Source organism: Mauremys mutica, chromosome 5 (genome assembly GCF_020497125.1).
Source record: "Mauremys mutica isolate MM-2020 ecotype Southern chromosome 5, ASM2049712v1, whole genome shotgun sequence".
NCBI lineage: Eukaryota > Metazoa > Chordata > Testudines > Geoemydidae > Mauremys > Mauremys mutica.
Genome location: NC_059076.1, coordinates 135,511,800 through 135,536,556, shown reverse-complemented (window position 1 = coordinate 135,536,556; position 24,757 = coordinate 135,511,800). Strand labels below are relative to the sequence as shown.

At 48.6% G+C, this 24,757-nt stretch overlaps 1 protein-coding gene and 2 long non-coding RNA genes across 10 annotated transcripts in view; 2 read left to right on the top strand and 1 right to left on the bottom strand.

Moving 5' to 3' along the window:
* Positions 1–1,404, top strand: part of LOC123370799 — a 38,859-nt gene extending 37,455 nt beyond the window's left edge. The window contains exon 5 of the long non-coding RNA XR_006579556.1: positions 1,290–1,404. This is a non-coding gene — a long non-coding RNA (uncharacterized LOC123370799). The remainder of the gene's footprint in view (positions 1–1,289) is intronic.
* Positions 1–24,757, bottom strand: part of PTPRA (protein tyrosine phosphatase receptor type A) — a 240,968-nt gene that overhangs the window by 5,041 nt on the left and 211,170 nt on the right. For all 8 annotated transcript variants that reach the window (XM_045017593.1, XM_045017591.1, XM_045017592.1 and 5 more), the window contains 14 exons: positions 23,717–23,807; positions 22,380–22,456; positions 19,565–19,601; positions 17,720–17,817; positions 16,310–16,429; positions 12,551–12,717; positions 10,788–10,923; positions 9,214–9,363; positions 8,011–8,104; positions 6,287–6,363; positions 2,635–2,769; positions 1,968–2,093; positions 1,199–1,350; positions 423–558 (listed from right to left, as the gene is read on the bottom strand). In XM_045017593.1, the coding sequence (XP_044873528.1) occupies positions 423–558; positions 1,199–1,350; positions 1,968–2,093; positions 2,635–2,769; positions 6,287–6,363; positions 8,011–8,104; positions 9,214–9,363; positions 10,788–10,923; positions 12,551–12,717; positions 16,310–16,429; positions 17,720–17,817; positions 19,565–19,601; positions 22,380–22,456; positions 23,717–23,807 (1,596 nt within the window). The remainder of the gene's footprint in view (positions 1–422; positions 559–1,198; positions 1,351–1,967; positions 2,094–2,634; positions 2,770–6,286; positions 6,364–8,010; positions 8,105–9,213; positions 9,364–10,787; positions 10,924–12,550; positions 12,718–16,309; positions 16,430–17,719; positions 17,818–19,564; positions 19,602–22,379; positions 22,457–23,716; positions 23,808–24,757) is intronic.
* Positions 12,775–20,272, top strand: LOC123370798. The gene is made up of 3 exons (XR_006579555.1): positions 12,775–13,019; positions 17,738–17,842; positions 19,608–20,272. It is a non-coding gene; the product is annotated as an uncharacterized LOC123370798 (long non-coding RNA).

The following is a 24,757-nucleotide window of genomic DNA, read 5'->3' as shown; positions in this document are numbered from 1 at the left end:
GAAGGGTGAAGCACCATTATTCCCATCGTACAGATGGGCAAAACTGAGTCATGAAGAGGCTAGTGGCCTGCTTTTCAAAGGTGCTGAGCATCCACAGCTCAGCAGAAGCTATGGATATCTGGCACTTCTGTCTGTAAGTAACTTCCCATGGTGAAAAAGAAAGTCAGTGGTAGTGTCTGAAACAGAATCAGGTCTCCTTATTCCTAGCACAGTTCTCCCTCCCTGTAGAACTAAGGTTGTTAGGAGGAAGGGGGTAGGGAAGAGGATCCTCCTTCTCCCCACCATTAGGATTATTTTAACTAGGGAAATTTCAACTCAAAAAACTTGGTTGAGAAGAAGGAAAATTTTCAGGCACATCTCAACTGAGATCTGCTAAGGCATGAAGGGAGCTAGGTAGTGAAAACGCAATAACTCGTGCCTACCAGTGTCTGCACCATATGCGGCCTCTGTAATCTTAAACTCTTCACTGTCTGAAAGACATCCAGAATCCCCTCAGCTTTAACCCTTTCCAGGACAGTGCTCAGTGCACAGAAGGTTCCTGTTCTTCCTGCCCCGGCACTGGCAAAGAGACAAACAGAAGAGCACAGAGAAAGTGAACATCATTACAAAGCACATTCATTTGGCTGGATGGATGCTCCAACTCAGGCAGTGGGAAGGAAATGCTAGGGAATGGGAACATCTTGAACAGTCTCCTTTGTGCTTTCTAGTTCAACCACCATTTATAGACTGTTTTCATGTGAAGCATCCCATCTGACTAACTATCCATTGTTCCCTCCTGTCTTGGGCACCAGCTCATGTCTGGCCAGAATTAGGAGGTCAAACAGCTAGTCAGATGGTGAAGAGGGTTTGGATACCATATAACATGAGCTGAATGGTCTCAGACCAGTTCCCAATTTCTCCACATCAACTCCCCCCCCCCCCCAAACTCAAATGTCCCTGCCAAGGAGAAAGACGCCAAGGACTGAATGGGGCCTGGTGACAGAATTACTCCCGGACCTTTCCAGCTCCAGGTTGAGGCACATTGGCTGGGACAGCGTGAGGGAAGCCTGCACCGCAGCTGTCTGTGCTGCCCTTGATCAGTGGGCTGAGGACGTCGGTCCCTTTCACTGGCTTGCAGATCTATCACAGTTACCCAAGACCAGAGCAATGCTGGCCCTAGGCCAGCTGTGTCCAGTCCCTTGCCCTGACAGGGCTGTACCTGCAGTGCACAGTGATTGGATGGTTCCCAGACTGCTGCTGCTGTTTCTGCACAGCTGCAATGATATTGATCATTCCTTTCCCATCACTAGGGATTCCAACTTCCGGCCAGCCATGGAAATGGAACTGTCGAATCTGCCGGCTCTTGTTTTCCTTGCAGGAGAAAAACAATGACAACTTCACTCCACTGGACCAACCTAAGTCCAGGTGCATAGCTGGAAACAGACTGTTGCAAGGGCTTGGGAAGAAAGGTTAGAAGAGAATGATCAGAAGCAAATGCCCAATAGGACCAGTGGCAGTGTGCCAGGGAGTCGGTCGGTGGGGGGGGGTGTCCTGGGGGACAAAGTTGGAACTGGAAACCAGGGAGGGTTTGGGTGGCCCGGGAGGGAACCAGCAGAGGAGAGAGTATGGGTTGGATGGCAGCAGGGAGGTGGGGGGCAGGGAGTGGATAACAGTTTCTGGTGGGGGAAGGGAGCCCTGCAGTGGGGGAGGCATGACCAGAAGTCAGTGGGAGAGGAGGGGTTAACAACGAGGAAGGGGAGAGGGCAGCAGTGTGCAGGGAGTGGGGTGAAGAGAGAGGGAACTGACATTTTGGGGCAATTGTGGAAAGGTATGGAAGCTGAGGAGGGGCCAGGGGCAGAATCACATTTGGGACAGGGCCGCAGGAGCAAGGGGAAGCAGGGCACCTATAGACAGAACCAGGGGTTAACTACAGCAAATGCCCAGAGATCCCAGAGCTGCCTTCCATGGTGAGGGAGAGAGAGTCCTACCCTGGTGTTTGTTACTAGCAGGTCCCGCACTGTGTAGCTCTCACATTCCTCCTCTTTTTTCAGCTCCATGGTGATGTCTCCATAGGACACAGAGCCATCAGAAGGCCAGTACTGGGCACATTTCTCCTGAGAAAGCATGAGAGGTGAGGAGGTGAGAAACTTCCATGTGGGGCAGCATGAAATCCCCTCCTCCCCATCCTGGCCTGAGGGGTCTGTTATGAGGAGGCCTCGGTAGGCCAGCCATGGGATCAGAGGTTTAGAGGGGAATTAGGATGCTGCTCTCTAGCTTTGTGCATGAGTGATGTTGCTCTCCGTTGGCCAGCGCACAGACAGTAACTAGTGAGTGGCCATTTAGCTCAAGAGGTGTTTTGGGAACGGAATGTCTTGGGTCCTTGTCCCATCCCCTCACGTCTGAAATTTATACTGTGTCTATAAGCACGTGGATTCTTTGGGGGTAAAACTAGAAGTCGGGCTGCAGCACGAGGTTCTCCAGAGAAGGTTGGGTACATGTGAGTTAAATAGTTACATAATTTGGGATGTGTTGGGAACAAGTAATTAGGGCCGTCAAGGGGCTGTAGGGTCTTGCATTGATTTTCCCACCAGTGATGGAGTCATAATGATGTTGCTTTCCCACCAGCTGCAGGATTAGTTAATCCCAGGCACTTACCTGGCCTCTCTCTTCCAGCTCTGTTAACATAACTATAGAGCAGGATTTCCACTCCCAGATCATCCTCCAGAAATCCTCTATTGTGCTCTGGAGAGGGCCCTGGCTAGCGATGTATGAGTCCTTCTGACGATAACCCTGCAATTTCAAGCCATGGTTATTGGGGCGGCAGAACTGCATGCAGACTGGATATCACCCCAGTGCTGTCAGCATCTGCAGCAGCAGCTGTTTTACCTGACACAGAGCTATGCTGCAATGAGCTCCCTCACAGCCACTTTGAACAGTTCATCCACAAATGGACAAGAAGTGTGAAGAGCTGGTGACAGTAGGCACCAGTGTGAGGAACTGAGTGGGATCTCACAGGGAGAGTTCTGTGGGTGGATCACAGGCTCCAAAGCACAGCTCATATGAAACCAATGTGTTTGGCTTGGTTTCAGGAGGAAACCGCACCAAAGCTCAGAGTCTCATTTCTCTTCCCAGACCAACCAGAACCTGAAATCCCTTCCTTGTGCCAGTTGAAAAACTTGGTCCTTGTTTGCCCAAGGCTTGTGAACTTGCCTGTCTTCTGCACAGGCAGGGAAGGGGATCAGTGCTGCAACAAACCTTTTTCATCTCTAACTTCTATGATCTCATTTCCTTTTCATTCAGAAGTTGGATGTTTGAACAACTTCTTGAACAAATTACTTGGTGTAGGTCTTCTGCTGTGTAGCGCATGGGTTTTTTTTTTTTAAATCATTTTCACGGCAGAGAGAATCACAAGAGTTAGAGACAGAAATGGCCCTTTATACCCTCCCTGCCAGTGCACGGTCAGACAGGGGGTACAGACCTGTTTTAAATGTCCCAGGTGATGAGGCTTCCACCACAGGGAGACTGTTCCACAGGGCAATACACCACATTCCAATCTCCCCTATTATCACATAACCCCATCACTCTGGCTTAACCAGTGTATCACATAAGTAACTGCTTTCCCCTTCTGGCACCTACACCCGTGGTGTATTTGGAGGCTGCTCTTTTGTCCCATTATCCAAATGGGAAAAGTCAAGATGGCAGCAGCTCTTGCTCTGCCAAGGCTCTGCCATCACTCATCTCTGCTCTATCAGCTCTGTTATGCCTCATAATTTGCTGCCTCAGTCATGCTCCATGGTGAGCACTCACACTACAGGCCATTACTTAGACAGTCAAAACATTCTCCCTTCCTGGAGAGCCTTGTTTTTTAGCATTAATTCTGACCCCAAAGTAGCTTTAATTCCAATGCATTCAGCCTTCCCAGGCCCACTTTTCAGCTATGACTCATCACATCCAGCTTTCTGCACCACACAATGGTCCTATTTCTCATGGATCTTCCACCTGTGGATCTCTAACTGCCTGACAAACCCTCACTGAGCCGCCCAGCCTCATTGTGAGGCAGGTGTGCCTGTCCTCATTTTGCAGGTGGGGGAAGACTGAGACATATAGAGGTGGACAGGAATGGAGGGCAGGGTCTGTGGTCCTGACTCGCTCAGTCCCAACAGTGGTAGGAAGAGAGCCTGGCTCCTGCAGACCTGAAGAAGGCTGCAGGCGGATGTGGAATGGACTGCACACGGGACTTGGAGGCATCCTCTCACTTCCTGTGGACCTTCCCAGGGTGGGGTTTCTCTGCATGAAAGAGAACCCCACCCAGCCTCGGAGGGCTAACTGGGGACACTCCAAGTCCCTAGGAGCCTTGGTAGGTCTGCCAGTCCTTAATGAGCTTCTCAGGGGGGTTGATCAGGCTTTTGGTAGAAATGTGTCTTTATTATAGTAAGAAGCCTTCACGGTGATGCAGTGACATCAAATCTGAGCTCTGTCTCTGCACAGTAAAGGGCTATAGACTTAGGTCTTGTCTACAAAAGAAAATGGTTCAGATTTAACTATACTGCTTTAGAAACAGATGTAGTTAAACAGCTGCTGGTCACTTGTATGAACACTCAGATTCTAGTTTAAAAGTGTCCACACAAGGGGATGACACCAAATTAACTAACTCGGTGTCTAACGCAATGTAGTGAAATCAGGCCCAGACCGTACTGCTTCTGTAGAGGAAAGCTCATGTCTTCAGCAAGGTTGTGCTTAGCTAAGCACAGCCAACAATCCACAGTGATGGTCCAAATTAAAAAAGTTGATGTCTTTGAAAATTAGGCTTTAGTCAGCTAAATATTGGTCCTGGGCACTAGCTCACTGCCAGGGCTGCCAAACAAACTCAAGAGTTTTTCTCCTCTTTGCAGTTTTTCTTTTTGCTACAGAGAGGCAAAAAACCACCACCACAAAATGACCAAAACATTAGAAGCCTCTTTGGACCACGGAGAACACCCGCTTTTAGGATGTCATAATTCAGGAATCCCTTGTTTGAGTCAGTTCAAATTTTGTAGAAAATTTTACCCTGGGCCCAGACCTAACCTACCAGTTTTAACGATGTTGCTTAAAATCCACAGTAAAAGCTGAGAGGAGCAAAACCAGGCCTACACTGCAAACTCCAGTACAAGGTGACAACTGCTGTTCCACAACCAAGAAACATTCCTCCTTCTGACAGTCAAAGTTTCTGTTTTTCTTTTTCATCAGAGTTTGCAGTGAGAACACAAAGATGCTTAGTCATTTGGAGCGTGTCAGTCAAGCAAAGTTCAGTAGAGGCAGGAAATTGAATTCTCAACAAAGCTGCTACACCACATCACGGGCTTTCTGACCTAGATTCATGACAAACAAACAGGGCTGGGATACCAGGTGGGCTGCTTATACTGCGCTGTTTGAAACAGATAGAGTCAGAATGTAATGACAAAATAAGCATAGCGGGACCCACCCATTATGGATGATACTCATTAGAAAATTACACTGCAGGGGGATAGATAGCTCAGGGCGTTATGAATGTGATTCAGTGTCTTTCCCCTCTCAGTCACTGGTTCGAATCTAGCCCAGGACAGTCATAATCAAAAATGACTTGCCTTCGGGAGCAACTGTCATCTGGGGGTTAGAGACAGGATTAGGTGTCAAAAGACCTGGGTCCTACAGCACTTACTCACTTTTGGGTGGATTGCGGGTAGATGAATGCTAATGAGAGGCTTCCCATTGACACCAACAAGACTACCTGTCAGCAAGGGCTGTGCAATCTAGCCCTTGGTGAGTAGATCACTTTACCTCTTTGCCTCATTTACGCCAGTCTGAGGATAATGAGGCTGATCTGCTTTTGTCAAGCACTTTGAGATCTGTGTATTATTATTACATTGTATTGTCTGGTGGATGTTCAGTGGCCAAATGAAAGGAGCTTGTAGTCCCAGTTCTATGCCTAGCAGACAGTTATCCACATCACTAGAGTCACTATCAAACTTGTTGAGGGGCTCAGTGGAGGACCCTAACAGGGCTGTTGAGACTGAAATCACCCAAGATGTGACTCTTCAGGTCATGGTGGGGCAGGATGGAAGCTCACGCTGCTTCTGTCTGAGCTGTACATGTTATCAGGATAAACAGAGGACTCCAATCCCCAGTCAGCCTAGCACCTTCCATCAGCTCTAAATACAATAAAAAAACCCCAACACACTAAAAAGCAAGCATTTCAAGACTAGGCCCATCCTGGCCATGTGAGTGGAGGGTTATTGGCTGCAGGTTGTAGAATCCATGGTTAGAGTATGAACAGGAAACAAGAACTTACATCAATAAAGGACGCATTGACATAGTCTGTGTTCTCTTCACCTCTCTTCACTGGAATGATCACTCGATTGAACTCATCTAAAATAGAAGCCAGACAAGCAGGTTGGAGTTTTGGGGATCACCTTCAAAACACAGACACTTGCAACTCAGGCATCAACCTTAGGATGAAAGTTAATGCAGCCCCAAGGGTGCCATCAGATTGAGACAACCGAGATGACGGATGGCTCGGTGAACAGGGAGCTAGCCTGGGACTGGGGAGACGTCCATTCAGTTCCATGCTGTATCCCAGACTCCCAGTGTGACCCTGGGTAAGTCACTCAATTTCGCTGTACTTCAGTTCCCATCTATACATTGGAGATAACAGCATTTTCGTACCTCACAGGTGTGTTGTGTGGATACATTCATTAAAGATTGTGGGGGGCTCAGATAATGGATCGTAATGGAGACCCTGGGGCTCTGGGACAGATAAATCATAGTGTTAACGACACACTAAAGCAGAGTGAGAAGTGTTTGTGCCTTGGGCGAAACTATTTAGGAATAGAGCTGGTCAGAAATTTTCACAGAAAAAAGGAATAGTGGTACTCAAATTCTGAAATATCAAAGTTTCTCATGAACCAGAAATCTCAAATGTTGACGAGCTCTGTTCCTAAACCATACTGGGAATGGACATTGTCCAGCATAGTCTGCTTCCTTTAGCATGAACACAGCAAATATTCATCCATTTGCCATATCAGTTCAAGACAGCACTTTCCCCCAGTGACTACCATGGGATGATTTAGTTGGGGTTGGCCCTGCTTTGAGCAGAGGTTGGACTAGATAACGTCCTGAGGTCTCTTCCAACCCTAATCTTCTATGATTCTATGATCTCCTGGGCAGGCTACTTTGTACTGTGCAGTGAGTCATCTCTTCTAGTCTGCATGCTACTGCCCAGCTTCTCACAAACACCAAGAAGCGTGAGCACATGGCCTGCCACAGAATGAGCTGGCCCTAACAGCCAGGCTTCGCCCATCTCCCCAGGTGGAGGGAATGAACACAGAGGTCACGTGATCAAAGCATACGACTCAGAACCAGTTATACTAGAAGATGTAAAAGGCAGTGTGAACTTAGTGAGGGAGAGTTTGAAGAGAGACTCAAAGGAGCAGAAGAGCTGCTCTGTACAGAGTTACAGGCCCCTTAGCTTCCGGGCAAGGGGTCAGGGGGCTGGAGAGTGGGGAGCCAGCCTGCTAGAGGAAAGCCTTGGCAGGGACATGTCTAAGAGCCCTCCACCAAGGGTGTGAGCCAGCTAGGAAGGCTGGGGGGAGTTTTCAACTTTTTTAATAAATCAGACTCCCAAAAGGGGAGAATTATTGAGAAAACACCTGCAGTGTGAACGTTTTCTAAACTGGAGAAGGGGAAACTGAGGCACGGGCAGGGCCCAAAGCCAGACTGGGCAAGCCCAGCTACAGCCTCAATGCTCAGATGCCTCCACTGGCTCCCCATTCATTTCAGGATCCACTTCAAATTTACCTCATTTGTTTTCAAAGCCTTCCATGTTATGCTGACCACTCTGCTCCCTCCACTCACAATGGTTCCTCCCCATCCCCTTCACAAACTACTGTTGGTGCGAGAGCCACCTTCTCCGCAGCTGCTGATGCCTCTTGTCCTCCCAAAGGACTCACCCTCTATATTTATTCATTTGTCCTCTGAGTGTGTCTTTGCCCTGGGCAGGATGGAAGAAAAACTCACATGGAATTATTTGAAGCACCCTGTTTTTCTTCATGTTTGCCGGCAAGTTGCCTGTTCGCATCTTGTCATTCTGGATTTTGATTGAAGTTAGTTTCTGCATGGGGGACAATAAAATCAACCGACAACTTTCAAATGACCAAAAGAAGCCAAGACCATAACAGTCAAAATGCCCCACACCAGTACACCTGCCCAGGCCCTGTGCCAACCTGAGCCAACTGCCAAGTCTGAGTGAACTGCCTCAAGCCAGCAGTTCCCAGCCTCTGGGATATGCACCAGAAGAGGGAGCTCACGCTTTCACCATTGTTACTCTAGGCCATCCCTACCCTCCTTTAAATAATGAGCCTTGAGGTGGGTCTCTGCATGATGCCAGGGCCTGTCTCTCATCGTATGCAGCTGTGCACACTATAGTCTGAAATGGAGCTGTCAGAGATATGCCCCCCGCTTCTGTACTCTCATAAGGGTGGTCAGGAGACCTGGCTCAATTCCTGGCTCTGCTAAAGATTCCCAATGTGGCCTTGGGCCAGTCACTTCATCTCTGTGCCCCAATGACCCATCTGTCAGACAGGGATAGTAACAGTTCCCTACTACTGATCTCTGCAAGACACAGACACTACAGTGATGGGGACCATAAAAGTGGCTAGACAGAGAACCCACTCTACTGTACCCAGTCCCCAGAACAGGAGGAGGCAGGGAAGTCCTGGCTGTTGAGCTGGGAACCAGCAGTGGGAAGGCAGGGGGCACAAGGCGCTCATGTCAAGAATCAGAGAGCGCTTTGGCTTTGAAGGAGGACTCCCAGGCCATGCTTCTCAGCTGACACCTGCTTTCCCTAATCTTTGGGCTAGCATTCCCCTACAGGACCCCTCCAAACCCTCAAACCAGCTGGCTTCCAGGTGTCACTTACAGAGAAACTGCACTGGTTACTACAAACACACTCCAGTGAAATGTTCCTGCTGGGGAAAGGGCCTTGGAACTAAGGGCTCCCTTTTATTAGATATTTAAGGGACAAACAGATCATCCAGCCTCTTGGTGCCAGTGGAGGGCTGTTCCCTCTGCAGGCACTGCCTAGCATTGTGTTGAGTCTGGCTGTCACTCTCCCTGGAGAACCTGCTGGCTCAGGATGGGACTGGATGCAACTTTCATGAGACACCTGTCCTGGTCTCTCTTGACAAGGGCACTGAGCCAGCATGGTTTTGGCAAACCCACCTTGAACTCCTCCTCTAGCCCGTTGCTGCTGGTCCCGGGCACTTTGTTGTAGATTTTCTGGAGGTGGGTCTCTAGCGAGGTCACTTCTAGCTCTGTGTCTCCATACAGATAGTGCTCCAGAAGTGCTTGGTATATAAACACATATTGCATCTGAAAGGGAAGGGAGAGGTTACAGGGAGAGATGGCAGCTTCCGTACCATGCTGTGAACCCATTCAGCTCTCTGTCTTTAGACTGAGCGCACTCTAGGAGAGCATGTGTGGAAAGGGTGGAAGCCCAAAGTCCAGGCACCAACATCAGCACAACCACTGAACAAACTGGTCACATTAAAGTCAATGGGAACTTCCCCCCCCCCCCCATCTGGGAGAGGATCAAACTCTTATAACATGTTCTCAGTGACCAGCTACAGAGCGGGGCCATGGGCTGGTAGATCAGGAGATGCTCAAGGCTGAAGGAAACAGGGTGGGGGAACAAGGGCAGACCTAGTATGCATGGAACAATTAAGAGTGGCTCAGAGAGGAAGCTCCTGGCTGCCTGGAGAGCACTGATGTTTGCACGCAGGCTCAGCTGGAGCAACAGGACTTCCCCTGTCCATGGAGAATGGAAAAGGCCACATGCTCTGTTTAAATGGCTGAGCATGGTTGCTGCTACTGAATGTTCAGAGCTGGACTCCCAAACACTGATGCATCCCAAATCAGAGGCTACTTTTTAGAATATTGGCTTTGCCCTCACTGTGCCTCAGTGTCACTGTCTGTAAAACAGCGATGGTGATACCTGCCTGCCACACAGGCTTAGCTAAGGTTTGCAAAGGGCTTGGGGATCCTTGCACGAAGGGTGCTATATATAACAATGGCGTCGAAACTGTGGGGCGTGCCCCCTACGGGGGCGCAGAGGGATGTTTGGGAGGCTAAGCAGCGATGTCAGGCGGCTTGTGCCAGCCCCCACAAGGGGCATGGAGGGAGAACCACCTCCACTCGACTCACCTTAGCAGGCCACCCAGCCTGTGGGTCAGTGTGCTGCTCCCAGCAGCCTCCACCCCCAGCGCTGGCTCCACCCCAGAGATGTGCCTTCCCCCACCCTGAAAATCCGCTGGGGGAGGGGCAGGTATTGGCCCTGCCCTAGCAGTGCAGCCTGGCTGCAAGGAAGAAGCAGCCTACTGCAGAGGAAGCCTTGGCTGTGTAGTAATGGGGGGAAGGGGGACACAGGCAGATTCCGTTACTGGTAAAGGGGACACGACTGGAAAAGTTTGTGCACCACTGCTACAGGGGGCAAAGTGTTATCAGCCATGCTCCAGTAATGGGTGGAAGCTGGAAAGTGCCATGGTCTGGAGAAATGAATGGAGGTTCTGGGAGTCAGTAGGTCTGCCTCTACCACCGACTTGCTGTGTCCCCTTGGGTAAATCACCTCACCTGTCTGTGCCTCAGTGCCCCTTCTGTAAAATGGAGGTGAGACTGACCCACCTCACAGGGGGGGCTGCAACTGATTAGCGTCTGTCTGCAGTGTTCCGAGTGTGGGAAGTGCTATGTAAGTGCCCAGTGTCACAGAGCGCCTCTCCAGCCCCTTGGAGTGGACTTACATCGGTCTGTACCATCTGGCAGCGCTGAGCCCGGATCCGGCTCACGAAACCGTACACGTCCACCTTCCTCTCTGCATGCATCATGTCCAGCATGGCATCAATGACGATAAAAGTGCCTGTGCGTCCTACCCCAGCGCTGTAACACCAGAGGAACAAACAGTCAGTGCAGCTGCCATTGGAGTATGGCCCTTTCCACTGCCCCACGCCTGCTCTGGGAAAGTTAACTGCTGCGCAAAGCACCAGGAAGAGCCAAGAGGCTACAACAACTCACCCTAGACAGCAGGCAGCTCAATCCATTCCAGACAAGACAGAAGAAGGGAGCTTGAACTCGCACCCAACTACGGCAGAGGCTGTTCTTGGGTCCAAAGGCTACAGCTAAGACAGACATTTCTAGACTCTAGATTTCTAGACAATCCCACCCCCTGGGACTCAGAGTGCATGAGAGCACAGAGCAGGCCACAGGGAACCCCGGAGTCAATTCAGACTGGTAGTGTCTTGAAGTGCTGCCTGTGGCCCTTGCCTGGCTGTCCTTTGCCTCCAGCTTCCTCCCAGCCTGCCCTCTCCCCTACAGGGCTGGGCCCATGGCAGCCAGTCACTCTGACAGGCCAGAGCCCAGCTCTGTCACTCCTCTCTTGGGCGCTGGCCATGCTTTGGGTTCCTGTTCTCAGTGCTCAACTCTCAATGTATCAAGGGGGAGATGAGCCCAAGCGAAGGTCAGGCTTGTGAGAACTTTTCATGGACATGTATGTAGAGCGGGAGAGGCTCAGGGTGGATTCTCGCACTAGCTCGAACTCATGCAGACTCCTTGGAGTTGCAAGTTTGAGTCCTGTCAGGGAGCCTGAGGGAGACACATTAAGTACCATGCACTACAGTGTGTGTGTTTGTGTGTGCGTGCACACGGGGGGGAGGGAATTTGGCATACAAGAGGCCCAACATCCTCAATCAAATCTTCTCTAGCTCACCCTGTTACGCTGGCTGCCACACTCCTCTCTAGAGGTGGCTGAATATCAGTTCTGCTGGGTCCTTATAGTTTGTGAAGGATGAAAGGGGCTAGAGAAGTGAACGGCATTACAGGCAGCATTTTCTCATGGCCAGAGCAGGGGAATGAGAGTCAGGAGAGCTGGGTCCAACTGCTGGTTCTGCCATTCACTTGCCACCATGACCCTGAGCAAGTCAAGATGCCTGGCTGGCTGGCTCCCACCCTCCCTGGCAGTGCTCTAGAGCCAGGGGTGGGCATGCAAATTTGGTGGATATTACCCCAGGCAAGCTCTGCAGCTTCTTTGTTATTCCAGGTACAGAGAGAGCCTGGAGCTCATTGCTGTGTCTGGGATCCACTCCAGTAAGGGTTAACGCCCAAATCTCAAATGCAGGATGCTGGAATGTTATAGCCTGCTGTGATATTACCCCCAGTGGCTGGGTCCACAGAGCAGCCAAGTGAGCTGTTACTACTACTCCTGCTAGTCACAGGCCATCTTCTTTGGTCACCATGACTCAGGTGAGGCCTGTGCTTTTGGAGGTGAAAGGGCAGGGCTCTAGTCCCAGCTCCCCGTGCACGTGATTTGTGTGCGTCTATGGCTGTTGCTTGCACTCATGCAGTGAATCCAGCGTCAGGTAGCCAGGACCCCCTCTGCCTGCTCCTGCCAACCTTCCGCAGGAGATAGAACAGGTTTTTCCGGGTAGCGCTCAAGAGCAGTCAGGCAGAGATACACGGAGGAGGAGGAGGAGGAGGGAGGGCTCTCTGGGAGACATGGCCCTGGACTCACCTGCAGTGAACGACAATCGCTCCTGCATACTGGGGGTTACATGTCTTCACCTTCTTCAGGAACTTCAGCATCCCAATAGGGGTGAAGGGGACCCCAAAGTCAGGCCAGCTGGTGAAGTGGAACTGGGTCACCAGGCGCTGAGGCTTTTTGTTTGTGACATCACCTACCTGTGGGGAGATCACATGCCTTGGTTACTGTCAGACACTCAGCTTCATTACCTTCCCTCAGAAACTGAGAGCAGAGAGGGGCTTTCAGTCTGGGGTTCAAGCAGCCCTAAAGTTCAGGGGGGTTGAAGCCTGTTTTGGGGTTCAGGGTTGGTTCCAAAGGCCTGATGGCTGAAAATCAGGTATTGCATCCTACAAGTGCCCCAAACTCCAAGGCTATGAAATCTCAAGGAACTGCTTAGCTTTTACCTCAGCGTTTCTAAAGTCCTAGGACCAGAGTCTCAGCTACACTGAAGTCCATGGAGGTAGGCCAATCTCTTCTGTGTCTCCTGGTGTTTACTGAGGGAGGGGGGCAGAAACTAGATGAGCCCCACAATTCCTCTAAGGCTTTTTGGAGCCTGCAATTGTCCTGTAGTGTATTCTCAATAAGGTGGTGCCAATGGAGACTCGACACCCAGAAGCCAACGTCTAGGGTAGTCAGGAATCCTGCTGGCTGCTTGGCTACCACCCCAGGAATTTCACTTTGTGTTTCAAGCTGAATCAAGCCAGATCAAAGCTGCTGCGTTTCACTCCTACACAACCTGAGGGCACAGAGTTGTTATGTAAAGCCTCTGCTCAAATGCAATTGTAAGATCTGTAAAAGCAGCAAAGAATCCTGTGGCACCTTATAGACTAACAGACGTTTTGCAGCATGAGCTTTCGTGGGTGAATACCCACTTCTTCGGATGCAAGCAGTGGAAATTTCCTGGGGCAGGTATATATAAGCAAGCAAGAAGCAAGCTAGAGATAACGAGGTTAGATCAATCAGGGTGGATGAGGCCCTGTTCTAGCAGTTGAGGTGTGAAAACCAAGGGAGGAGAAACTGGTTCTGTAATTGGCAAGCCATTCACAGTCTTTGTTTAGTCCTGAGCTGATGGTGTCAAATTTGCAGATGAACTGGAGCTCAGCAGTTTCTCTTTGAAGTCTGGTCCTAAAGTTTTTTTGCTGTAGGATGGCCACCTTAAGATCTGCTATTGTGTGGCCAGGGAGGTTGAAGTGTTCTCCTACAGGTTTTTGTATATTGCCATTCCTAATGTCTGATTTGTGTCCATTTATCCTTTTCCTTAGAGACTGTCCAGTTTGGCCGATGTACATAGCAGAGGGGCATTACTGGCATATGATGGCATATATTACATTGGTGGAAGTGCAGGTGAATGAACCGGTGATGATGTGGCTGATCTGGTTTGGTCCTGTGATGGTGTTGCTGGTGTAGATATGTGGGCAGAGTTGGCATTGAGGTTTGTTGCATGGATTGGTTCCTGAGCTAGAGTTACTATGGTGCGGTGTGCAGTTGCTGGTGAGAATATGCTTCAGGTTGGCAGGTTGTCTGTGGGCGAGGACTGGTCTGCCACCCAAGGCCTGTGAAAGTGTGGGATCATTGTCCAGGATGGGTTGTAGATCGCTGATGATGCGTTGTAGGGGTTTTAGCTGGGGACTGTATGTGATGGCCAGTGGAGTCCTGTTGGTTTCTTTCTTGGGTTTGTCTTCCAGTAGGAGGCTTCTGGGTACACGTCTGGCTCTGTTGATCTGTTTCCTTATTTCCTCGTGTGGGTACTGTAGTCTTGAGAATGCTTGGTGGAGATTTTCTAGGTGTTGGTCTCTGTCTGCGGGGTTAGAGCAGATACGGTTGTACCTCAGTGCTTGGCTGTAGACAATGGATCTTGTGGTGTGTCCGGGATGGAAGCTGGAGGCATGAAGGTAGGCATAGCGGTCGGTAGGTTTTCGGTATCTGTAACTTGTATCATTAAGATCTGTAACTTGTATCATTAAGTTCGGCAACCTTTTTGCAGACTTTGCAACTTCAGTGATTATTAGCATAGCCTTTTAAGTTTTGTAACCTTTGCAAGCTCTGTGGCCTTTTCAGGTTGCCACTTGTATGAACATCCAAGCTTTGTAATATCCCATCCCTCAGAGAGAGTGTGAATGAGGGAGTGTGAACAAGGGAGTGTATGTGAGACTGGGCGGAGAGGAACTGCGAGGAGAGAGGAGCCTGGACACAGGAGCCGGGTGTGTCTGATATAATCTGCCCTGAGAAGGCAGTCATGAAGTGCTGTAAAGAAAAGAAGAACCGGTATGCATGAAAGGAACTGGTCTGGGAATGCTTCTCGGTGACGGACACAGAAAGGAAACTCAGTGTACGTGACAGGAGCTGCCCAGTTCCAAAATAAGAGGAAGAAGGCATGCACACAAGCCCCTGCTTCTTGACCCTCTCAGCAGCCTGGATTCGTGACCGCAGACAGACACACCAGATCTACTATGCTTCGGCTTCTCGGCCTCCATGCTGTCTCCGGTAACTCTCCGCTTGTGTAAGTGTGTGGGTGCATGAGGGTATGAATGCAGTGAATGTGTGCATGTATGAATAAGCTCCATCTCTTTTCTATCTGACCTAACAGCGGCATTGTAATAAAACTAATACAAGTGTGACCCTGGGTTGGTTTTTAGGGGAACCTAGGTAACAAGAGTGACCCAGCATTCTCAGGAGTGGCTCACTTAGCAGGTCTTGGATTCATAATGGGGCAGGTTTTCACTCTTTCAATTCCACTGTAAACATTTCACACAGCTGCCCTGTTAACCTCTGTCCTAACTGTATAAAGGGGAGAGAGGCGCCAAGCACAGAAAGGATGAGCCAATGGTCAATGCCCTGGACTGGGACTCAGGAAATCCAAGATCAATTCCCAGTTCTGCCACAGACTGCTTGTGTGACACTGGACAAATTGCTTCAGTTCCTCATAATAGCACTGCCCTGCCCCACTAGGGGATTGTGAGCATAAACTCTATTAGTGATCACCAGGTGCTCAGATTCTATGGCAAGTGAGACCATAGAAATAGAGGGGGGAAATAACTGCAGTTTTGGATTCCATCTCCGCTCCGCTCAAGATGTCTAACATTTTGCTAAGTGCACACGGCCACGGGCTCCGTAACAGAGAGTGAGGGCCCAAGTGCAAAAATACACAAGCAAGTCATGACTGTAGCAGTGTGTGTACACTGGGAAAATGCAGGCACAAGGGGGAATTTAGGCCCTTACTGGCCCATGCAGGCCCGCACCTGCCACTCTTCCACATGCAACTGTGGTAACTGCACATGCAAATGCACATGTAAAACTGTGTATGCTAACTATTCAAGCAACACTGGCCCAGCCTCAGATCCTCAGCTGGTGTAAATCAGTGCATCTCCAATTGCTCCAACAGAGCAATGCAGATTTACACCAGCTGAGGAGGTGGCCTTAAATAACTAAGCTGAGTTAAATGCAAAAAGCTATGGTGAAAACGGAGTGAGGATTCTAGTTATTTCACTATCAAAACTCAGGGCGCAATTAACAACACAGGAAGAACTATTTTTTTAAAGTGTACAATTTTTTACCATCGCTGAGTCCTTCAAAGAGGCACACAAACCATCCCAACCTGCGCCCCTAGGGGGCATTGTGAAAGTTTGGGGCTTTGTAGTGAGTCAGACAATCTTCGCTACAGGTGGGAGCACCTTAATTCTCTCCTGCTTTCTGTGATGGAAAGCGGTGATGGTAGTGAGGAAGCGAAGGGGAGTAAGTGAACCATGGTACCTGTTGAATACAGAACTTTCGCACTGTGTAGTCAACCAAGACAGTCACATCCTCCACAGACACCCGGATGTTTCCATAAGTCCAGCAGCCCTGATCTGGCCAGTATTGAGCACATTTGCACTGAAGAGAAATGACACAAAAGCAAGGCAAGGAATTATTTCAGGGAAGTTCTCTGGCCTCTGTTATGCAAGAGGTCAGACTAGAGGGTCACAGTGGTTCCTTCTGGTCTTGGAATCTACGAAAACCCAGTGTCTAGAGACCCAAGAATGAGCCTGGTAAAAGAACCTGGGAATTGCCATCTTGGATTAGACCAATTCCCAGGGAGCCCAGCAGTGACGCTGCAGTAACACAATGGGGAACTGGGCCCTATGAGTTTACAGCAGAATTGTAACAAAAATAAACACACTGGATCAGATCCTTAGCTGGTGTAAATTGGCTCTACTGAAGTCAATCATAGAATCATAGAATTCAAGATCAGAAGGGACCATTATGATCATCTAGTCTGACCTCCTGCAAGATGCAGGCCACATAAGCCGATCCACCCACTCCTTAAGCAAGCGACCCCTGCCCCATGCTTCGGAGGAAGGCGAAAAGCCTCCAGGGCCATTGCCAATCTACCCTGGAAGAAAATTCCTTCCCGACCCCAAATATGGCGGTCAGCTGAACCCCGAGCATGCGGGCAAGACTCTCCAGCCATACCCTCTGGAAAAAGGCTAACAATATCCTATCATTGACCCATTGTACTAATTACCAGTGTGGCACTTAATTGACCTATTGACTAAGCCCGTTATCCTATCATATCATCTCCTCCATAAACTTATCTAGCTTAATCTTAAAGTCATGGAGTTATGCTGTTTTACACCAGCTGAAGATCTGGTCCCCTATCCTGTTCCTTTTGAAGACAAGGGTGAGTTTGGCCAGTAGCTTCAATGGGAGCAGTGCAAGCCCTGACTGTTTGCTTCCTTGTGTGTGGAGTGCATGTTTGTCACCTCTGTTAAGGGCAGGGGAGCTATGGGGAAAATGTGCAGAAGCTGATGTAGCAATTATATCTGCAGACCCCAACGCATGGATAACTCAAGCTAATGTGCAGCATTTGTCCCTCTCTAGCGGCTGGGTCTTATATAAAAGTGGACAAGTCTACTACTGTCTGCAGGCTAATGGAGGGGGTCTTTTAGTGCAAGCAGTAGAGGCTTATGCTTTTAGGTCCAGAAGTCCCATGTTCCATCTCACAGACAGCCCTTCTAGGGGCTTTGTTCCCATGGGCACATACAAGTGAAGTAACCGCTTGCCTAGCTGCCCAGTTTTTATGTGCTTGTCCAGGGTGTGGCAAGCCCGGGAATTCCCCAGGCCTCCATTCACCATCACAGCCGGTTAAACATGCCCATGCGGGTAGTATTCCCTGACATTCACCTCTTTTCTCTCTTTCAGATTAGTCACCATGACGATTGTCGCTGTGTTCTGCTCCCAAATCATTCTCCAGAAATCATTTACTGTTTCTTCTTTTGGTCCTAAAAAGACAAAAACCAAACACAGGTATTATGCACTGGAAGGGCATGTCACCCAGACAGTGCCAGATTTTCTCCTAGTAAAAGCCAGCAGGGAGAGACACATACAGAGTTGGTAATAGGTTTCAGAGCGGTAGCCATGTTAGTGAAGTGGGTCTAGCCCACGAAAGCTTATGCCCAAACAGAGTTGGTAATGACTGTGCAGCAATGTAATAGGTCTTCCACTTTTTCCCCACTAAGCAGCAGCAAAGGTCACTCAGATTCCTCTCTATATAGCTGTATTTTTAAAAAGGGACTGGATACATTTTATGACCAGTAATTACATTTGTAGCAATGCAAGCTAAGATAAATGTGAGGGGGAAACTGAGGCACAGAGGAATAAAATGACTTGCCCAAGGTCATTTTCTGTGGCAGAGCCAGAAACAGAATCTGGGAGTCCTGATTGCCAGTCCTGTGCTTTAACTGCAAGGTCTTCCTTAAATTTGGTACTCATTAGTAGAGCCCTGTACGGATACAAAATTTATATCCGCATCCGATCTGCGATCCGCCAAAATGGTCTGCGGATGCAGATATCTGCGGCTGTAAAGAGAATATTCGTGGATTTGCAGGGCTCTCTCATAAGAATAATTACTGACCGTCCACCAGACAAGCTGCTGAACTGTACCTAAACATCCTGACCCAAACCCCAGGCTATGGCTGGTCAACACACAGCACAGGCATTGCCATCCCTTACGCTGGTCTGGCTGAATGACAGGCCCATCCTCTACCATTACTTAGCTGTAAGACTTCTCCAAGTTACAACAGTTGCCACTGGCCCATGGGGTTGTTACAGCAGTGAGTAGGGAAGCCCCCTATGCCAGTAGCAGGGATAAGGGGTGGTGGGGTAGGGTAGGAGCTGCTACACACTCTACACCACCACAGCCTCCTCCTTTACTGGCATGTTCCTCCCATGACTTTAAGGCCATGCAGCAGAGTGGTTAGTACCACATACAACGCTGCAAATCCACCAGTGCCTAGGAGGTGCAGATGGTGCACAACCCCCGCTCTGGACGGGCTTGTGGGGGTGGGAGACAGGAAGGGTTTGGCAAGATTTGAGAAAGTCGCCCACTTGTTAGTATCCAATACTCCTCCCCCTGCCATGAAGGAAAAGTCTCGCCATAGTGAAAGTTGCAACTAAGTTTTTCTCTGTTGATGCACCACATTTTAATGATACACCATTGCCTACTGACGTACAAAAGGAGTGGAGATTAGACCAAATAAGCCTGAAACTGTTTTCACATCAGTAAACTCCTGTGCTTTTATTACGAGATTTGATTGAGTCCAATAGCTTACACCATTTCCAGAAAGGGTTACAGGCCTATATGAATCAAAACAGCCTGGCAGTTACACTAGCAGGGACATGAGGTTGTAAGTACCCATGATCCTCATGCTTCAGGGCACAAGCTGAACACCAGCTGAGGTCAGGAAGGAACTGCCTTGACTTCCTCCCTAAGATCCAGTATTGCAGAGATAGGTTCCTGGCGTTCGATGCCTTCCTTTGACACATCCAGCACTGAACTTGTACATGGGCTTACAATCTGTCCATACTATGGCATTTCCTACATTTCCATCTCAGACTCCCTGGATTTTGACCAAGATGATGGGTCCAGGGCTGTTGAGCCACAGGTAAAATTTCACAATTTCATAGATCAGGGAAGAATTACCCCCCCATTAGCCTGACACAGTAACCAGAGCAGACTAGAGATTTTACCTTGTGCAGCAATAAACTTGTTTTTTTCTTGGTACCCCTGCAGACACACAAAAAGAGAAAGGAACACCACAATGAAAGAGCAGCCTTCCTCCAAGACAAAGCTGGGTGCACCTCAGCCTCCCTCTCTCTGGAGCACTGCGCCTTGAGTTCACATCAGCAAACATACAAGGATTCCCTTCACTGTGCGTTTTGAGACCACACATCATCGCTCTCTCAACTCCGCTGACCCTGGCAACTTGGTAGCATCCATACAAGAGGAACCTCGTATTAGAGCTGCAGAGTGACCTGTTAATCCTAGCTGTCAGAGTTGAAGGAAATCTTTCCCCATTATCAGCAATCACAATGCAGTTTCAATTGGATATGGTGTTCTTCATTTGCTTCTTGTCCAGCTGTAAGCTGTTAAAAAGCAGTTGCTGTGTTGCACCCCAGAGATAGCTTCAGTCCCATGGTGGGTGACTTGATCCATTATTTATAATGCAGCAACTTTCATCTTGAAGGATCCTACAGCATTTTACAAACTCTCTCTACCCTAATCTAATCTCTCCTAAGATTGCAAAATAAATTGGGAATCCTTTGGGATGACAAGTGGTATTACAAACATCAGACATTATTCCACCCATAAATGGTGCTTGGCTTTATATGTGGAATGGGTCAGCACCTGGAAGTGCTGTGTTACAGCAGCCTGTGGCTGGGTGCGCTTCTAGTGGAAAGTGCTTTTGGAATCCCTCACCCCAGGCCTAAGCAGATGTGCAAGAATGCAGTACAGCAGAGTGTAAGGGAGACCAAGAATCATGACGTGTTGCCAAGTGGTTAATAAACTGAGCTGACATTCACTTACTCCACTGCTGACCTGCCCACTCTTCCCAACAACCAGTCTAATTCCCAAATCCATCAGCATGGGCCAAGCAGGCTCTGGTCGGAGAAATAGTGCCCGAGCCAGGCAAGGACCGTGACCAGAGGATCCCCTCCCTGAAGGAAGCGCAGTCTGGCCTTGTATGATCTGCGGAATCATTGAATTCGCCCATCAAAGGGCCTGAAGTAAGGAATTTCCCCCAAAGCACAGGTATAGTGATGCATGGTAACCTTACAGCTGAGCTCAGGTACCACAGTCTGAGCACCACTCATCGCCCACACAAGCCAGCAGACACCTTGCAGGCTCCTGGCTAGAGCGTTTAAAGGGTTCTTTGCTTTTCTTGTTGATGCCAATTTGTATTTTGGAGAGAATAAAATGGATTTCATTCCTGGCTCACCTTGCTTTGTTTTTGGTGCATTAATACTCCTTTTAAAATACGTGGAGTACATATTGCTTCTCTTAATAGTTATTATTGCTACTATTAATTATCTGCATTACGTTAGCACCAATAGGTCCCAAATGATTTGGGGCTCTGTTGTGCTGGGTGCTGTACATATACATTGTAAAACAATCACTTCCCTGAAATATCTACCATCTAAACAGAAACACTGGGAGAAAATGAAGTATTGTTAGCGCAATTATACAGACGGGAAACTGAGGCACAGATTAAGTGACTTGCCCACGGTCACACAGGAAGTCGGTGACAGAGAGCAATTGAACCCAAATTTCCTGAGTCCCAGGCCAGTGTTCTCCCCACAAGATCACCTCTCTTCTCTCTAGTAACACTCATTTGTGCAATGATTATGCTTTACTGTTTATTTAAAGAGAAACTGAGCTCTGGGAGTAACTCTATAGACGGAACTCTGGATTAACGCTCACTCAATGACCTGTCACAGAAAGGGACACATTTCATGCATCAAAATAGATCTCTGTTGAGGAAATGGCGCTGCAAACTCAACCTGACACCTGAAAATCAAATTGTTTTTTCTATTCACATCACCATGTTTCACTAGCAAAAGCCATGATCTCCTTATCCCTTCTGAGTCAACAGCAAAACTCCCATTGACTCTAGTGGGAGCAGAGCAGGCCCAAAGGTGCTGTAAGCAGAATTCAGCTGGCCAATCCTGCAAGTCCACTTTGTTCCCAATCCTGCAAGTCTTTTGGCTGCATGGCTCCCACTGGCTACAAAGGGAGCTCTGACCATGGAGGGATTGGAGGACTGGGTCCTCAGTAATTTATAGATTTTAAATGCCAGATGGAACCATGAGATCATCTAGTCTGACTTCCTGTATAACACAGTCCAGAGAACTACACTCATTTATTTACCTCTGCACTGAGCCCAGTAATTGGTGCTTGATTAAATCGTGTCTTTCAGAAAGGCATCCAGTCTTGATCTGAAGACATCAAAGATGGAGAATCCACCACTTCCCTGGGGAGTTTGTTCCAATGGTATATCACCTTCACTTAAAATTTGACTTTAAACCAGGGATGACCACAAAGCCCTTTCCAAACATGAAAGCTAAGCTCTACAACATCCCAGTGAGTTAGGTGTTATCGATGGGGAAACAAAGGCACAGAGAGACGTGACCAAGGTCACACAGCACATTAGTGGCAGAGCAAGGAACAGTGGTGTTGGCTGTCAGCCCCTTGCTCTAAGACCACATTCCCTTTGTGGATGTATGAGGCAGAACAGAACACAGCTCCCTCTCCCACAGGTGTATTGACACTACAGCATTGACAACAGCATAACAACTCTTGGCCAGTGAACTAAGCAGACATGAGTCAGAGGAAGAGAGAAAGGCAGTACCAAGGGGCCATATCTTAGCAGTCCCTTTGCTGACCATAACCACACTCCACATAAGGCATATGCCTAATGACTAGCCTCACTCCATGTGAAACAGGCCATCACAGGACCAGGCACTGTTCAAACCAATCAGTAACAAAGTCCATGCAGGAACTTACATTAATGAAGGAGGCGTTAATGTAATCAGAATCCGGGACACCTTCGATGGGAGTCAGATGAACCCTGGAATGATCATCTGGAGAAAAATCAAAACTATGCATTAAAAACTAAATAGATGTTAATGAACTTCTATATCCAGAGGAAGCTGATTATCTGATTGGTATTTCAGATAGAGGAAGCCTTTGGCCGGATAGGTTCCGAAGGTTCACTTCACTGCATTTGTAGAAAGCTTTATGCACTGAAATCATCATGTGCTTAAGCCTACAGATGTGATCAATTCTGCAGAGCGTCTAAACTCAAGAGGGTTCCACGCCCAGTGCTCATCCAACCCTTGACCCTGCAAATACACTGTCTCTCTCCAGTTACATTCAGGCAATTAAGAGTTCTTGGCCTCCTGTCAAGTTTAATTTTGTATCTTTCCATCTTCCCACCACGACCTGTGCAACTGCCTATGATGTACACTGCATCCTTCCAGGCTATAACTTGACCAGTTTAGCATGTGTTAAAAGGCAGGTGGCCTTGTCTACACTAGACGTTGCAAATGTGTTAGATCAGGGGTAGGCAACCTATGGCACGCGTGCCGAAGGCGGCACACAAGCTGATTTTCAGTGGCACTCACACTGCCCAGGTCCTGGCCACCGGTCTGGGAGGCTCTGCATTTTAATTTAATTTTAAATGAAGCGTCTTAAACATTTTGAAACCTTATTTACTTTACCTACAACAATAGTTTAGATATATATTATAGACTTATAGAAAGAGACCTTCTAACAACGTTAAAATGTATGACTGGCACGCGAAACCTTAAATTAGAGTGAATAAATGAAGACTCAGCACAGCACTTCTGAAAGGTTGCCGACCCCTGAGTTAGATAGTGTGTGTTAGCTAAGAAGTGCAAACATCACACTTTAAATCCTAGTCTAGACAAGTTCTAGGAGTGAGAGAGGAGTTCACTCTCCAGGGCCCATTCAATCTTTGCCACTAGGGTCGTTACAACAGCATGGACACCCATCCAATAGAAACTAGCCTGAATCTTTCCCGCTTGCGCTACAGCTGCAGGGAGCTCTTTTTACTACGTGTTAACTGGACCTAGATCGGACGAAGCAGCCTGCAGAGTGGTGGGAACCAACCTCACCTCTCCTGTTGCTTTAACTCAACCCCTTGTATGTGGTTTCCTGTTACTTAGCAATCGCCACTCAGCAGGCCTGTTACACTCCCCACTTCCGTCCATAACAGCCACACAGAATGGAGAAACAGGCCAACAACAGAAGTGTCAACCGCAATTGGCTACACCACCCTCACAAGCCTCAAAGGAGCTGCACTGAGAGCAAATACATACAGGGCAGAATGTTCACATATCTGTTCTTCTCTTTGTTTTCCTCCTTGGAGGCGGCTTCACATGTGGCCAGGATGGGGCATGCTGGGAGAGCCTGAAAGGGCAGGAGAAATGAGATTTCCTGTTATACTTCCACTGTACGCAGGGTTCGGGAAGAGCATGTCATTGTAGTAAACACAAACCAACCAGCAATTCTATACAGTGATGAGCCCTGCTGTATCTCAAGGGTCTTTCATGCAAGATCTCAAAAGGTGGTAAGTCAGTAGCCTCTCATTTGGGGGAAAATGAGGCAGAGAGGTTACATGATTTACCTAAGATGACACAATGGAAATGACACAGCTGGAAGGGCTAGGAATAGGACCCAGGAGTCCTGGCTCCCAGACCCCTGCTCTAACCTCTAGGCAAACACTGCTCCCTCCATAACAGATCACTGTCAAAGGGAAATGCTGAAGGCTCATCTTCCTGTCCCCTTCAGAGAAGCTGGCTAGATCAGGAGAAGAGTGGGAGGGGGTACATAGAGCAAAGGGACAGCACAAGCTCTTGTAAAAGGATCATGGGAAACAGCCAGGGCTCAGCTTAGTGCAACTCTACTCTGTTGAGCTCTTACATGGATACAGTGGGAGGCCCTTAGAAAGGATGGCAAGGGGAAGCCCCCCCTACACTTGAGGCTCACAATCCTCCACCATCTCCCCATCCCTTCTCCCAAAGCCAGAAGGCACAGATGAGCTACTAGGGTTTCAGAGTTCCAATAATGCTCAGTGCCTTTTCTGAAGTGCTTTAGGATCTGTAGATGCCCTATTGCTACTGCAGCATGGCAGGACAGCACGTCTCTGCTAGCACTATTCACAGAGGCAATTCATTGCAGATGGGAATGGTTAATGAAAAATGAGCCTGTCTAGATGGAGGGGAAGGCCATGGACTAGAGGCTCAGATAACTGCTTACAGGCAGGGGTGTGCTGGAGCCGGTTCGCATGAACCAGTTGTTAAATTTAGAAGCGGTTTTAGAACCGCTTGTTAACTGGCTTCCCTTGGAGGAAAGCTTTG